Here is a 17,208-nt window from a genome sequence, read left to right as displayed (position 1 = left end):
CAGGAGCTGTTGTGTGTTCTGTGTAACACACGACAGTGATGTGTAATCACAGGAGCTGTCGTGTGTTCTGTGTGTAACACACGACAGTGATGTGTAATCACAGGAGCTGTTGTGTGTTCTGTGTGTAACACACGACAGTGATGTGTAATCACAGGAGCTGCTGTGTGTTCTGTGTGTAACACACGACAGTGATGTGTAATCACAGGAGCTGTCGTGTGTTCTGTGTGTAACGCCTGTCACAGGGACCTGCCTCTGCTTACAGCACAACATATGAATCATGACATGACTTGTGTAAATGAACCACAACACAACCACACCTCACTGATTCCACGTCAGAAAACAAAGTGTGTGTGTGAGGCCACACTGGTGTTTGGGGTCAGAGGTCACACTGTGGTGTCTGGGGTCAGAGGTCACACTGGTGATCATCTTGCTAAGTTCACCCGGTTTTTTGCTCCCACCATAAAAATGAAGAAATAAAGTTGTGTGTAAAACTCTGTGTTGTTAATGATTCACACACACACACACACACACACACACACACACACACACACACACACACACTGTTAACTGAGAAAGACACTTCACCTGCCGCCTGCTGGTGATGGTCAGAGGGGCCGATGGCGTGATATGGCAGCCTCGCCTCCGTCAGTCTGGCCCAGCTGTGGCTGTAGGTGCCTCCACCAGTGTGAATGTGAGAGTGAATGAATAGTGAGAAGCGCTTTATAAATGCAATCTTTATTATTTACTGCCGTATTACAGACTTTCAGACTCAGTTTGTCAAAGTCAAATGTTTTTATTTAGCACATTTAAAACAACAACCGCTGACTAAGGTGTTGTACAATGAAGATAATAGAAATAAAAACATAGGGAGATATGATAAGAGTTAAGAAAAAGAATCATAAAATTAGATAATTTGAGTAAGAAATAAGACAAAAGTAATACAAACTCATTCTGACTTAAAAGCCAAGGAATAAAAGTGGGTTTTCACACTTGTTTTGAAAGTGTCCAAAGTTGGGAGGTGCTGATGTGAAGGGGCGGTCCCAGCAAAGGCCCGATCTTTGGTCCGCAGACCTCAGCGATCTTGCAGGAGTGTCCAATTTAAAAGATCAGAAATGTATGAGGGTGCTAACCCGTGCAACGCCTTCAAAACAAATAATAAAATCTTAAAATTAATTCTAAAACTAACTGGCAGCCACTGCAATGAGAGTTAGTAACCGTGCTGCAGTGTTTTGGACCAGCTGACGGCTGACAGACTAACACCAGAGTAAAGACTATCACAGTGGTCGAGGCAGATGAAATGAAGGCACTGATATCTCTCTCAGAGCCTCTAAAAACAGAGAAATGGCTTCACTTTAGCAAGTAGCTGAAGATGAAAGAAACTGGACTTGATTACAGCATTAATCTGTTTATCAAATGTTAGATAAGAGTCAAAAATCACTCCTAGGTTCCTCGCAAAGGGTTTTTTATTCATTTCTAAAGGGCCAAAGTCGCAGTGGTCACAGGGACCAAACACACTCACCTCTGCTTTCTGTTCCTTTAGGTGAAGGAAGTTTAAAGCCATCCATGGCTTAACATCATCCAAACAATCTAGCAACGCCTTCAGAGGACTCACAGATTTACGTTTCAGTGGCAGGTAAATCTGTGAGTCGTCTGCATAACAATGAGATGCCATGTTTTTAAAAATTGAATCCACAGGGAGCATGTAAATAGAAAAGAGAACTGGACCAAGAATGGACCCCTGGGAAACCCCACAGACAGGGAGGCTTTTGAGGATGATGCATCCCCCAATCCAACAGAAGAACTTTGGTTGGACGGGTCAGATTCAAACCACGACACAGCGCTCAAGCCGAGAGATAAGAATCCAATGATGGTATCAAAGGCAGCACGGAGGTCTAACAGTATGACAATGGCAGAATCTCCCAAGTCAGTAAAAGTCAAAAGGTCATTAGAAACTTTTAAAAGAGTAGTTTTAGTGCTGTGGTGCATTTTAAAACCAGACTGGCGCCATTTTTATCTAGAAAGGTCTGGAGCTGAAGAAGGACAACTTTCTCACGAACTTTAGAAAGAAAAGGCAATTTAGAAACTGGTCTGTAGTTGGATTCAACTGCTGGATGCAGGATACGTAATGTCTGCAGCCTGGGAGCAAATGTTCAGGAGCAGGAAACCAGATATAACCTTCAGGAAACATTGTTTGATGTGAAGACGGTGGAGGAGGATGTGACGTATTCATACAACTTTATTTGTATACAGCTCCACACTGTTGTAGAAGTGTGAGTGAACGAAGGTGTTAGAATAAATATAACCCGTGTGGGCAGGTAGAGAAAGGAAAACTAGAGTCAGGACAACAGAAGGAATAACTGATGATGAGGTGGCTGTACACACTGATCGGGTACACAGAGGGATGGTGTCATATTCAGAGCTAGCACAGTGATCAGCATCCAGCTTTTATTATCAGAGGAGGAGGGGGGCAGTCTGAAACTCTGGATTTAAACAAACCAATAAATGAGCTGAAGTCAGACATCAGCACAGTCGATGCAAACAAACACTCACATCAAGACTTTCAGAAAATGAAAAAATAATGTTTCCAAAATTTAATAAAGTCCAAAAGGAAACAAGACGAGGTGAGGAGGTACTGGGAATACTGGGCAAAAACACACCATTAGACGGGTTTGGAGCCTGTTATGTATAAAGATTCTTACATCCCAGCAATGCAAGATAATGTAAATATCATAATGATAATAAAAGTAAATCTGAATTACTGTCAGAAACATTTATACAGAGAACCTTAATAACAAAGAAACAGAGGAAGGGAAACGACTTTACAGAGAAATATCAAAATACTTCAGGATGAAGAAGACACTGAAGAAGATCCAGTGTGAGGAAGGTTTCCAGCAGCTGAATCTGAGCCGCAAACAAGAAAAATCCACTCCACTCAGTATTAGCATGGTGTACCTAATAAATCGTCCAGTGAGTGTGAATGTAATTTTTAACAAAACCGTTTGAAAAACAAAAGTTATTTATATTTATGAACATGTTGCTTTCAGAAAAGTCACATTTCATCAAATAACTTGAGATATAGTCCACGTTTCCATGGTAACATCATCAGAGCCGTCCGATGGCCGTCCGACTGCGGTCTGGAGTGTGGGGCCTCCCTGCTGCTGCGGAGTCGGGGCGGTCTGCCTCCCCCGACCGCAGGGAAAAGGGTAACACCACCTGGGTCTGGGTGCAGTTCCCCCCTCCAGGGGCAAGGGTACCTAGACCCGGTTCGTAGAGTACGCTTGGGGAGTGTGATCGTGTGTACAACGTCTCTTTATGTCTGTCTCCACGTCGGTTGAGTGTGGAGTAAGTGCATATGAGAGCATGAGGGTGGGAATGGATGTTTGTGTCTGTGTGTGCCTGTATGTCTGTGTCTATATGTCAGGTTGGGTGTCAGGCGCCACCTCTCTGGGGACATCTCAGGCCCTCCAAGGTTTGGAGGCCTATCTCCCCCTACCACCACTTCCCCTGCCAGTGGCGGACTCCCTCAGACATCGGTGCGTTGGTGATTCTTTGTGTCCGGGGATGGGCGTCCAGGTACACACCGGCTCACTCCTTGGCGGCCGCTTATCGGGGCCTGGAGCCTGGGGCTCGCTCGGGCCACTTCGGAGGTGGGGTGCCCCCGGCCTCTCGGCCTGGGGCTCGGTCACTCAGGCACAGCTGGCTGCCGGCGGAGCTCACGGGCGCGTCACTGCAACTCCCCCTGGCTTCTGCTCCGCGGCTGCTGAGTGAGCCCTCATCTGGGACTCTCCTCAGCTCTTTCTGGGACAGTGGCGCGGCTGCCCCTCTGTTGGTCTTCCTTGGTCTCTTGTGTTCTGGGGGCCTCTGGATGTCTGGAGTTTTGATCTTCTCCATACCTGCTTCATGCCCTGGAGGACGGGGCTGTGGCCCCCCCACACCCTCTAGCAGATCATTACATGAAGAAACCTTTTAAAAAAACAAGCGCGTCCATGCTCACAGGTGTACACACGGGTGATCACACCCACAAACTACACCCTTTTTGGCTCCTACCTCAAAGCACACTGTGTTCTGTTGATCTTATGTGCTGCACAATAATGTTTAACATTTAGTATTTACTGTCATATTCCCATATATGGTAAATGGCCTGTATTTATATAGCGCTTTACACATCCAGTCATCCACCCATTCACACACACATTCACACACTGGTGATGGCAGCTACATTGTATCATTGTGATGTTGTTTATTCTATTACTCTTGTTCTCTTCTGCTTGTTTGCTTTTTTCTTTCTCAGCAGGTGATCCAGGTGATCGATATATGCATTTTCTTTCTTTTTTTCTCTGCCCGTTCTGTTGGTTTTTGTTTTTTGCCCTTCTCCCCCGTCCCTCTTCTCAGCTGTTTCTCTTTCCCTCTTTCTTTCTCCCCTTCTTTCCCCCAGTCAAGTCTGTCCCGTATTCAGCAAGTGAAAATAAAATAAACAATAAAAGGTGAATCAAATGGACCATTATGGCAAGGCTGGGATGGTCAGTTTGGTAAAGTAAATCCGTTGGGCATCTTTCTTTGCCTTTAGACAACAATTCTGATGCAAAAGAGCCAAACGGGACAGGCAAAAAAAAAAAACCCATCAGAGCAGCGTAACAACGGGAAAACCACGCCGACGGGTTGTTGGGAAACATGAAGTGAGCTGCAGCTTGGGGGAGGCTCAGAGGGGACTATGTACTAATGGGGGAGGGGGAGGGGGCGTTGTAGAGCTGGGGGGTCAAATATATGTAGGAACAGGAAGAGGTGTGTTTGGAGGCGTGGTCCTGCTCCTGAAATTCAGATAGTTTATCTCCAATTAATAAAGTCCCTCAAAGGCTTCCATACAGAGCAGACACGCTGGGCTCTGATTGGTCCTCACACTTAGACACTGTCTTCATGCTGGGAGGAAGCTGTAGGACTGAAGGGAACTGTGGACAGCAAGAAGATTCATGTTACTAATGGTGATCCCCTCAGAGCAGAGCAGACCTCACACACAACCGTCCTTCATCACTGACGACACAAAAGATTTTTAACCTCAGAGATGATCGATGATAGTTTAGCTTCTAATGAAGCTGTGAATGATGAGAGAGTTAAACACACTGAGCTGATGACGCGAATATTTATTTCAACTCCATCCACCAGCCTGCAGTTCCTCTGGTGTCCAGCAGAGGCAGCAATGAGTCAGTCGTCATAGACTCCCATATTACAATAAACTTGTTCACAGCCTGATACACACAACAGCTGTTTAAATCACGTTTTTGCATTATTGGGGGCGTGGCCTCTGTGACTGACAAGTGGATGGTGACGCAGGTGGCTGTAGCTGCTAGCTTCACCTTTATAATGACATCACAACACCATGGCTCACTGAAATAACAGAGTGCCAGAGGAGGCGGAGCCAGAGTAAAACTGAGCTCCAAATAACTAACAGCATGGAGGTCAAACTCAGAGAGAGCTTCACAGCCTTTCTATTGTTTCTATTGTTTCTACTTTGTCTATCTGATCACTTCCTGTTTGTACTGCGTGCTCAGACGAGCTGCTGGTACTGCAGTCTGTACTGTGAACACTGATCACTGAAGTGCTTTTACCATCAGGGTCAGAGTGTGCCTACCATAGAGGGGCTCTTCCTCCGGTTTCTTCTCCTCCTCCTCTTCTTCGTTCCTCCTCATCGCCACATAAATGTTCTCCTCCTTCTCCTCCTCCTGACCTGTGAGCAGATTATCACTCAGTCAGGTCTCCTTATCAACGATCTGCTGTGGAGCCAGAGCTGTCTCTGATTGGCTGCCATACCTGTGGTTTTCTTCCTCTGAACCCTCCTCTTCCTCAGGATGAAGACCACGATGAAGAAGAGCAACAGAACCAGCAGGACGACGCAGACGGACACTGAAGACACCACATGGCTGCTGCTGCGGTCTGAGGACACAGAGACACAGCTGATCTTCACATCACAGCTGATGACGTCATGTGGTGGCAGAGGGAGCAGCTGAACATCAGCAGCTCTCCTGGTCTGAGTTTCTTAGGTGCTTACACCGTGGTTGTGAAGCAGCATTAGTTATACAGGTGAGCTAGCAGATGGTCACATGACTCGCACAGACTCACAGATCGTTACAATGAAGGCATGTTTGTGAGTGTTTCACAGTGATGTGTGTTATTGTGTAACAGTTGTGATCAGGCATCCACACAATGTCCACCTGCACACAGGTTATCTTCATCATTATCATCATCAAGAAGTGTGTGTCATTGGTCAGTTCTTTTTGGGCTGTTTCCTGTTTTACTTTGTTTCTCTGGTTTCCTGGTGGACATATACCTGCTGCACTGTATGTGTCGTGGTTCTGGGTCGCTGAGTGTTTTTGGTTTTTGGTGTTATTATTACTGATCTTGGATTCCATCATGTTTTTGGACTACCAGTGTTTTGGTTTCTGTTTTCTACTTTGCTATGCAGTCTGTGCATGCCGTGTTTCCTGTTTTAATTTGAAAGTCTGTGTCTCATGGCACTGTTTCTGGTTTTGCTTCCCCTGGTCTCATGTGTGATTACTCCCAGCTGTGCTCTCCTCCTGTGCCCTCGTTATCCCTCAGTGTAGTTTAGCTCAGTGTTGCGTCGTACCCTCGTTTTTCTGCGCGCACTCTCGTCGAGTCCCGGTTGTTTTTTCCCAGAGTGAGTCTCTTAGTTTCTAGGTTCCTGTTTGAAGTCTAGTTTCTAGTTCTGCATTTGAGGTTTTGGTTTGTTTTTCTCATTTTTATTGTTTTAAGAGTTGTTCAGCAACAAAACTGTGCCCTAAGTCCCCCCCACCCCCCTGTTTCTGAGTCCTGCGTTTTGGGTCCTTCATCTTACCTGCAACACAGCACTGAACTATGCGACCACGCAGCGGACGCAGCGGCATTCGCTCCATCAGAGGAGCTCCGGGAGGACATTATTTACACTGTGAATAAGCTATGCAACCAATGGCTGAATCATCCTCATACAGTACTTTTTGGCTCCACACCCTCCACCTTCACCCTCCAGCTACGGCTGCTCACCTGCTCCAACTGCTGGAGGATTTCTTGCCCGGCCCGCCGGATGTAACGCTACCCCGTCTGTCGGTTCCTCCATCTTCCCAGAGAAAGCGGTGTTCACGCCGCCACTACTCGTCGCTCGCTGAGCAAACCCTGGTGGTGAGTGAAAGTTTTTGGCACACTCAGCCTGGATTAATTTCTACAGTCAGTCTACGCTGAGCCTGTTAATTCTGTATCAGTCACTCCAGAGTCTGTGAACTCCCGATGTGAGGATTTCACTCTTAATTATCATTGTACAGTTCTCTGCACCTCGAAATTAGATAGCAAGACCACAAAGGTGCAAAAATAAAAAACAATATACATAAAGAAAATAAACAATATAAAAACACTATATACACAATGTATAAGCTAAAGGGAACATTGTGTATACAAGGGGGTGTATACACAATCATATAATATGATAAATAGGGTGGGCCGTGGTCATTAAGGATAGGGATGGTAAGATATTGCACAGGAGCAATAGCAGCGACAGAGTGCATGTATTGGAGAAGTCTGTTCACACTCTTAGTTTGCATTAAGAGTTCTGACAGCCCACGGGAAGAAGCTGTTGGTTTTGCACCTGATGGATCTGAACCTTTTTCCAGAGGGCAGGATGTTGAAGAGGTGGTGGTTAAGATGGAGGCGGTCCTTTATAATCGCCCTGGCTCTGGAGACATCTTGAGCTGGCAATTAAGTCCAGGGAGGAGAGTGGACAGCCGATCACCTTCTCTGCAGTTCTGATGACCCTCTGGAGTCTCTTCTTGTCAGCTGTTGTGCAACCAGCGTACCACACTGTAATGGCGTGCACCAGCACGCTCTCGATAGTGGCTCAGTAGAAGGACACCAGGAGATCAGTCTGCAGCCTGTTCCATCTCAGAACCCTCAAGAAGTGGAGGCGCTGCTGGGCTTTGTTCACCAGGGCTGATGTGTTTGTGGACCAAGATAGGTCCTTAGATATGTGGGTGCCGAGGAACTTAAAGGAGGGCACCCTCTCCACATAGTCACCTTTTATGGAGAGAGGAGGGGATCAGTTCTTGTTCTGCAGAAGTCCATGACCACTTCCTTTGTTTTCTTGGTGTTTAGGGTGAAGTTATTGTAGCTACACCATTCGGTCAGTCGCTGGACCTCATCTCTGTAGGCGGTGTCATCATCGTTGGTGATGGGGCGCATGGTAGTGATGTGTCCTGTGTGTCGAAGCTTCGAAGCGTGTGTCGGGTAATCTCAGGGGAGTTTTCGTGAAGCGCGTATCGAGGCTTGCTTTGATTACGTGTGCAGTGACGTTCGAGGCCTCGCGGGCATCCGTACCATGTGACTGTTTCAGGAATTGGCTCGCCAGTTTGCGCCACATTTGAAATAAAATGGGCAGCAAAACACAGCTGATTCCCCCGTCACGTTGTGTTGTGGAATTGGATTATCCCTTTTTTTGCTCCTCCCCTTTTGTGAGTATGGACGCTTCCTCTCTTTGCTCTTTAATGCTTTGCTTCTTTTATTGATTTTCATTGATTATTATGCTGATTTTTTCCCTTTTTTCCGTATGAGCTTACCTGCGATAGCTTCTGGACACTTATAGATCATTAGGACTAAAGTGTTCTTAACAGAAACAGCAACATTTTTATAGTTACCTTATCCTCAGCGCTCCGTGTGTCTGTGGCCTAGACACAGCTGAAGCCTGTTTACAATGTCTGGGCACCGAGCAGCCTCAATAGCCTGGAAAGGTGCTAACCGCTAGGCTAACTAGCAACAAGATGCCTTCCCTCTCCACAGATGACTACCACAGCCTCCTGCAGAAGATTGCAGTACTGGAGACAAAAATTCATCGCTTAGAAGTAAACGTGGAGGTAAATGGACTGTGTGGAAATGAAACAACCTTGCCTTTGATTCAAAACAATGGCGACGAGCAAGCTAGCACATAGCTAAGGAGCACAGATAACATGACCAAGAAAGTAGACTTTGTGCATTATTATAAATCCTCAAGTGATAATCCCCCCTTGGACTGTACTGGTGCAAAACCAAGACATAAATCATGTCTCCTGGAAGGGGGAGGACGTATCACGGGCAGAGCACAGCGAGCTGAAATCTCCGAAACCGACTGGCCTTCACTTCCTACGAGACAGAGAAGCTCTTCTACCCCTGTATACGAGAGGAAACAGGACTGGACAACCGTGAATAGGAAGGTTAACAACAAACCTCCAAAACAACTGAGTGTGAACCTGCAGAACAGATTTGCTCCACTATCAAAGGACCCTGGATCTATATCGGACAACCATCCATCTAAAAGCAGCGAAATAAGGTCTGAAAATCTGTTAAAAAGTAAAAGACCACAGGGAAAGCTAAAGGCTAGGCCTGAAACTCTGATTGTGGGTGACTCTGCCGTAAAGGATGTACAAAGGATTTGTATCAACAGGTAACTTCACATCTGAGCAGACAAGTATCACATGTGGAGTTCCCCAAGGGAACTCCACAGCCGTCAGTTCTGTTTCCAGCTCAGTCACCAGTTCAGTTATTAGCCCAACCGCCTGTTCAGCCACAACCATCATCAGCTTAGAGCTCAGCCTAACTCTCTCAGCCGCCTTCAGCTGCTTCACCTTGGAGCTCGGCTGTCTCAGCTTCCTGCCTCTGCCGAGAGCTTGGGCGAGTCAACCCAGCTACCTCTATCTTCTGCTGGAAGCTCTGGTGAGCTCATTCAGACAGCTGAGGACTGCATCTGGCTGGCACTGCCCGGACAGACTGCCTGCATTGGACAGCCCCAGCCGCTGCTGTCAAGTGAGGCTGTGTGCAGACAGGAGTGGTGGTGCGGGTACCCAAAGTGCAGACACTCGGAGGCAAAATGTGAACTCAAAACCAGCTTTAATGCTGATCTCAAACGTAACACAACTAAAAACCACAAAATAAACTCACGCAGGCAGCCAGACCACAGTATAGATAAGGGTAGAGAGATGAGATGAGGGTAGAGAGATGAGATGAGGGTAGAGAGATGAGATGAGGGTAGAGAGATGAGATGAGGGTAGAGAGATGAGATGAGGGTAGAGAGATGAGATAAGGGTAGAGAGATGAGATAAGGGTTGCTCACGACACGGACAAAGGAAAACACAGGGTTAAATACACAGAGGGAGCAATCAGTGAATGGGAGACACAGCAGGGACGAATCAGTGCTAACGAGACAGGGAAGCAAAACCTGATACAATAACGTGAGACACGGACTTCAAAGTAAAACAGGAAACATAACAGAGACGCAGACTTGACAAGGGGAGACAGCAACTAAGGAACACAGACGGAAAACAGAAAGCAGGACTCTAAAGAAGAAACTAAAAGACTAGAAAAGATAAATAATATCAAAAGCAAAAATCAATAATTATGAAAACTCAAAACTCTGGTTTGAAGACCCAGGTCTCCTGACAGCTGCGTCTCAAGCCAAAGGTGTGCGCTGTGCAGCAGCAGTTAGCGTAGCCTCAGCCAGAGGTCTCCACACCTCCTGGCCCTGCGTCTGTCTCCGCTGGGCACTCTGAGGGTCCAAGGGGCCCGTCCAGCTGTCGGAGGCTCAGGAGAGTCCATCAAGCCATCAGCGCAACCACATCCATCGCCTGCAGCAGCCATGTCGCCGGATGTTCATCTGCCAGGGGCTGCTCCACCTCTTCTCTGCCAGAGGTCCCCACACCTGCTGGCCCTGATACGCTGTCACCTTCTGGACCGTTTTCATGTCCCCACTGCTTTCTGCAAGGTTGGCATCTGGACTTGCTTTGCCTAAGCCGCCGCTTTCCTCCCGGCCAGCCCCCTGAACTGTTTTGTCTCTGTCGTTGGCCTCTGGGTCGACGTCCTGAAGTGTTCTGTGCTTTGAGGGTCTCGAAAAGCGCTATATAAATGCAATCCATTATCCATTCATCCATCCATCCATTCGCTTCCGCTTATCCTTTTCAGGGTCGCGGGGGGCGCTGGAGCCTATCCCAGTCTGTCGCAGGGCCAACACACAGGGACAGACAACCATTTGCACTCACATTCATTCGTACATTCGCACCTAGTAATTAACCTATCCCCACAAGCTGCACGGTGGTTAGCACTGTTGCCATTTGACCGCAGAACTGAAGAAGCTTCTCGGATGAAACGTCTTCTTAAAGAAGTCCAGACGCTTTTCTTTCCAAGCTCCTTAGACTACGATCACCTGGATGATTGAAAACCTTCACAGACATGTCCTTCAACGCACATATTAAACAAATATGTAAGACTGCGTTCTTCCATTTGTGCAACATCTCTGAAGTTAGAAATATCCTGTCTCAGAGTGACGCTGAAAAACTAGTTCATGCATTTATTACTTCCAGGCTGGACGACTGTAATTCATTATTATCAGGAAGTCCTAAAAACTCCCTGAAAGCCTTCAGCTGATCCAAAATGCTGCAGCAAGACTCCTGACAGGGACTAGAAAGAGAGAGCAGATTTCTCCTGTTTTGGCTTCCTGTTAAATCCAGAATTCAAAATCCTGCTCCTCACATACAAGGTCTTAAATAATCAGGCCCATCTTATCTTAATGACCTTGTAGTACCATATCACCCTATTAGAGCACTTTGCTCTCGCTCTGCAGGCCTACTTGTTGTTCCTAGAGTATTTAAAAGTAGAATGGGAGGCAGAGCCTTCAGTTTTCAGGCCCCTCTTCTGTGGAACCAGCTTCCAGTTTGGATTCAGGAGACAGACACTATCTCTACTTTCAAGATCAGGCTTCAAACTTTCCTTTTTGCTAAAGCATATAGTTAGGGCTGGACCAGGTGACCCTGAATCCTCCCTTAGTTATGCTGCAATATTCTTTTTTTTTTAACATGCTCAATGTATCATGTTTGGCATGTCAAGTGTACAGCACTTTGTGTTCAGCTGGTGGCTGATCTGAAAGCGCTATATAAATAAATTGCTTGCTTGCTTGCAATAGACGTAGGCTGCCGGGGGATTCCCATGATGCATTGAGTTTTTCCTTTCCAGTCACCTTTCTCACTCACTATGTGTTAACAGACCTCTCTGCATTGAATCATATCTGTTATTAATCTCTGTCTCTCTTCCACAGCATGTCTTTATCCTGTCTTCCTTCCCTCACCCCAACCAATCACAGCAGATGGCCCCGCCCCTCCCTGAGCCTGGTTCTGCCCGAGGTTTCTTCCTGTTAAAATCATGCAAATGGTCCAGAATGCTGCTGCTCGCCTGCTGACAGAGACAAACGTGAGCACATTACCCCTGTTCTTGCCTCTGTCCACTGGTTGCTTGTCCATCTTAGAATTCATTTGAACATTTTATTGTTTGCTTTTAAAGATTTAAATGGCCTGGCTCTTCTTACCTGTCAGACCTTCTACACCTGTCTCTCAGATTCAGCTGACCAGTCGCTCATCGCTGTCCCCATGACTAGATTGAAACACCGGGGCACTGAGCTTTCACTGTTGTGGCCCCCAGATCATGGAATAAGCCCCCCTCCATATTAGGTTGGCCCCAACACTTGAAATCTTCAAATCACTTTTCAAAAACAACTTTTTTCTGAGGCTTTTTAGGAGTCATAGTCAGCTTGTAGTCAGTCTTAGTCAGTTTTTGGTTTCTTTTAATCTTCTTTACTTCGTTAATTCTATTTATTGTATATTTTATTCATGAATTAATATTTAATGATTCATTTTTATTTTTTTCATGTATTTATTTATTTTGTTATTTAATTTTCTTTGTCTGTCTAATGTATGGTTTTAAAATCTGACTGTTTTTACTGGAAACCACTTTGGTCAACCGTGCTGTTTTTACAGTTTTCCCCCTTTATCTCTTTTATTGAGACAGCCATGCTGTTTTTAATCTGCTCTATAAATAAAGTTGGATTGGAAGTACTGCATGGTAGAAATATACCTGACTCTAATAATATGTACTGCTTGGTGAAGTGACATGTACATATGTACGTATTTGTACACGTATGACAGTAAAAGTGTGGTACTTTGTGTACCACCCTCCTGTGTCTTCAGTCACTGCAGTGTGTTCCTCTCAGCAGGATGTGATGCAATAACAAAGACAGGAAGTCTAATGGCTCACCTGTCACCTGCAGCAGGAAGTCTTTGGTCTGCAGTCTCGACCCAGTCTTGTCAAACACCTCCAGCGTGTAGTTTCCGGAGTCTTGGGTCTGAAGTCGGCTGAACTCGAGCGAGCCATCAGGGAGCATCGAGCAGCGTCCGTGGGAGCACGTGCTCCGGTTCCAGTTCAGCAGCAGGTGAGGGATCTGAGTCCACCTGACGTCGTACCCGCGTGCCCTCGGGTCCCCCTGCAGGCCTGAGGCCAGCATGACTCTCGTGCTGCTGTTGGCAGACACTCTGATGATGTCTGCAGCGCCAGCTGGGGTCAAAGGTCACAAACATTTCATTTTCAGTCTCGTTATAACCATTTATGCAAACACTACATTACCCATGAACCCCTGCTGCTGCGCTTATAAATCAGACCAGCATCTGATTGGTTAGATTTTTAGGGTATTTTTGTAGTTTTCTGTTCTGCAGACACAGAGCTCTGTGATTGGCTGTCATCAGAGAAGTGCATCTTGGGAGTTGTAGTTGTAGTAACCTGTTCTTTCATGTTTTGCTGAAATCTAATGATCCCAGTTCATCGACTCATTTTCCCCTCACCCCCAGGGTGGGGGTACCTGAGGAGTCTTCCTGTTAAAATGGAGTTTTTCCTTTCCACTGTTGCCAAGTGCTCGCTCATAGGGGGTCGTCTGATTGTTGTGGTTTTCTCTTTATCATTGTAGTGTCTTTACCTTAAAATGTAAAGCGCTTTGAGAAAAAACTAGAAACTGAGAACTAGAAAAACTTGGAAGCTACCAGAGAAACATGAAAAGACACAGCAGGAGAGAACACAACCAAGAACAAGGCAAGACTGACAATAAATAGAGATCGAAAATGTGACGTCATTCAGGGGTAAAACCGCAAAGGATTCTGGGAACTCGTGCCAAGAGGTACTAGCGCACGCAGGCTTTCACATGAAAACAGTCACACAGTGATAAAAAGAAACACAAAAATGGCAAGAAGCTGTTGTATTATTAACTGCAGTAGCCGGTCGCATGACAGCCACGGGAAGCCGACAGTAAAGAGATCGTTGTTATCGGATTACGTCGTTGAAGAGAAATTGTTCGAGCCATGTTTCCGAAGTAACAAAGAGGCGACGAAGGACACACCCCACCCATCCTTCAAATTCGGGGAAAAGGAGGACGCATTTGTTGGCTGCATTTGGTGGAGTCTACAAATTTGGACAGCCTTCGTCGTGTTGCTGTGACGTAATCGGACTACAAATGCGGCCTCAGGAGGATGCAGCCCATGAATTTGGGCACGACCACAGACGCGAGAGCAGGAACAGGAAACAAGCTACCAGAGAAAAACTGAACCACACTGAGCTTCGAGCCATCGTAAAATGCAGCAGTCACACTGAACTGAACATGCTGGGTGACCGTGACAGGAAGCTTTATTATGATTCTCTGTATGTAGCACAGTCCTACTTTTACCTGGGACGAGTGACCGTGAACGTATTAGCTGCACGTTTAGCTTCCTGTCAGCTTTAGGATCGAAGGTTTTAGCTCCATTGGTCTGATGGTGATCCTGTCAGAGCTCTGAGGTCTGCTGCTCATGTTTCATATCAGAACTGTGTGGCGGAGGAGTGGTGCAGTGAGCTCAACGGGGCGGTGCTGGAGAGGCAGGTGGGAACACAGCTGATGGAGTTTGGGGCTGATGACGTCTTTGCTTCCCCTTTTTAGTGAGACGGGAGAGGAGCGGAGGGGAGGCTGGGATCAGCTGAGACGGGAGCTGTCCAGACGGTGGACTGTCAAAACTAATAACCAAAAACCTTCTGCAGTAACGTACTGTGTGTGTGCATGTGTAAAGTGCATCCCACAAACTGTTTCAGGTGTTTGCTGAACACTCGTTTCTGCCTTTAACCTCGACGGCCTGTCACGATTGGCTCTGTGAGCTGTTTGATCATTGGCTGCGTCTGTGATCAGGGTCATTAATAATCTGAACCTTTGTGTTTGTTCAAAGAAGCCGAGGTCACTGACCGTCACTCTTCATCATCATCATCAGTAACCACACCACCACCAACATGGCTGCAGGCTCCGCCCCCTCAGCTGTCAGTCACTGTGAAGAGGAAACAGACACTTTAAGTGGTCAGAGAGTGTGTTTTTATAAATACAGCTGCAGTGTCTGTGGCTCTTCCTGGTCATGCGACCTAAACCACAGCTCTCATAGGTCACTGCTCACATCTGCTTTCTTCTCTGAGCCTGTGGTCAGTCTGTGTTATATTCAGAGCTGCTTCTCCTCAGATGACCCTTTGAGTGTTTGGTAAATGGACTGGTTCTTATACAGCTCTATCTGAGCACTCAAAGTGCTGTACACAACTCGTTCACTCACCCAATCACACCAGCACTTCTCTAAGTTTGTAGTGCTGTCTAACTAACATTAATACACACATGGATTCTTGGCCAAGGATATTTGGCATGCAGGCTGAAGCAGACTGGGACCCACCAACCTTCCAGTTAGTAGCTGCTCTACCACCTGAGCTACAGCCACCCCTGTAGCTTGTGTCCTTAAAGATCACTCAAGGTAACCTCAGCCTGTACGTGACATCACCCGCATCACCTGGTCTAATGGTGACACCCTGCTACCATCCATCCATCCTTCATCCATCCATCATCCATCCATCCATCATCCATCCTTCATCCATCCATCCATCCATCCATCCTTCATCCATCCATCCATCCATCCATCCATCATCCATCCATCCATCCATCCATCCATCATCCATCCATCCATCCATCCATCATCCATTCCTTCATCCATCCATCCTTCATACATCCATCCTTCATCCATCCATCCATCCTTCATCAATCCATCCATCATCCATCCATCATCCAACCTTCATCCATGCATCCATCCTTCCATCCATCCTTCTTCCATCCATCCATCCATCCATCCATCCATCCATCCATCCTTCTTCCATCCATCCATCCATCCATCCATCCATCCATCCTTCTTCCATCCATCCATCCATCCATCCATCCTTCTTCCATCCATCCATCCATCCATCCTTCTTCCATCCATCCATCCATCCTTCCATCCATCCATCCTTCCATCCATCCATCCATCCTTCATCCATCCATCCATCCTTCTTCCATCCATCCATCCATCCATCCATCCATCCTTCTTCCATCCATCCATCCATCCATCCATCCATCCATCCTTCCTTCTTCCATCCATCCTTCATCCATCTATCCATCCATCCATCCATCCATTCATCCTTCTTCCATCCATCCATCCATCCATCCATCCATCCATCCATCCATCCATCCTTCATCCATCTATCCATCAATCCATCCATCCTTCATCCATCCATCCATCCATCCTTCATCCATCCATCCATCCATCATCCATCCTTCATCCATCCATCCATCATCCATCCTTCATCCATCCATCCATCCATCCTTCATCCATCCATCCATCCTTCATCCATCCATCCATCCATCCTTCCATCCATCCATCCATCCATCCATCCATCCTTCCATCCATCCATCCTTCATCCATCCATCCATCCTTCTTCCATCCATCCATCCATCCATCCATCCTTCTTCCATCCATCCATCCATCCTTCATCCATCCATCCATAATCCATCCTTCTTCCATCCATCCTTCATCCATCCATCCATCCTTCATCCATCCTTCATCCATCCATCCATCCATCCATCCATCCATCCATCCATCCATTCATCCATCTTTCTTCCATCCATCCATCCTTCTTCCATCCTTCCATCCATCCATCCTTCTTCCATCCATCCATCCATCCATCATTCATCCATCCATCCATCCATCCATCCATCATCCATCCTTCATCCATCCATCCATCCAACCTTCATCCATCCATCCATCCATCCATCCATCCTTCATCCATCCATCCATCCATCATCCATCCTTCATCCATCCTTCCATCCATCCATCCATCCTTCTTCCATCCATCCATCCATCCTTCTTCCATCCATCCATCCATCCTTCTTCCATCCATCATCCATCCATCCATCCATCCATCCTTCATCCATCCATCCATCCATCATCCATCCTTCATCCATCCATCATCCAACCTTCATCCATCCATCCATCCATCCTTCATCCATCCATCCTTCATCCATCCATC

The 17,208-nt window shown here is 46.6% G+C and overlaps 1 protein-coding gene across 1 annotated transcript; it reads right to left on the bottom strand.

Annotated features, from left to right (window-relative positions):
• Nucleotides 1–4,899: 4,899 nt before the first annotated feature.
• Nucleotides 4,900–15,128, bottom strand: LOC146624913 (uncharacterized). Its single transcript, XM_085364200.1, has 6 exons — nt 15,083–15,128; nt 13,084–13,380; nt 7,033–7,161; nt 5,806–5,928; nt 5,627–5,722; nt 4,900–4,946 (listed from the first exon to the last, which is right to left on the bottom strand). The coding sequence occupies exons 1-6, from the start codon at nt 15,126–15,128 to the stop codon at nt 4,900–4,902; spliced, it is 738 nt and encodes a 245-aa protein (XP_085220326.1).
• Nucleotides 15,129–17,208: the final 2,080 nt, after the last annotated feature.

The sequence above is a fragment of the Diplotaxodon limnothrissa genome, linkage group LG10 (assembly GCF_057381915.1).
Source record: "Diplotaxodon limnothrissa isolate DT_005_m linkage group LG10, D_limnothrissa_male_GT1.1, whole genome shotgun sequence".
Taxonomy (NCBI): Eukaryota; Metazoa; Chordata; class Actinopteri; order Cichliformes; family Cichlidae; genus Diplotaxodon; species Diplotaxodon limnothrissa.
Note: the sequence above shows the minus strand (reverse complement) of the source record. Positions and strands in the feature narration are given on the sequence as shown.

What these genes read in the sequence shown, in the direction of transcription:
- LOC146624913 (XM_085364200.1), bottom strand. Translation starts at nt 15,128, where the DNA reads ATGTTGGTGGTGGTGTGGTTACTGATGATGATGATGAAGAGTGACG. An exon ending in TCCTCCAGCAGTTGGAGCAG is followed by an intron (nt 5,929 to 7,032) that starts GTGAGCAGCCGT and finishes CTGTGTCCTCAG; the next exon opens with ACCGCAGCAGCAGCCATGTG. An exon ending in GGAGGAAGAGCCCCTCTATG is followed by an intron (nt 4,947 to 5,626) that starts GTAGGCACACTC and finishes TGCTGTCCACAG; the next exon opens with TTCCCTTCAGTCCTACAGCT.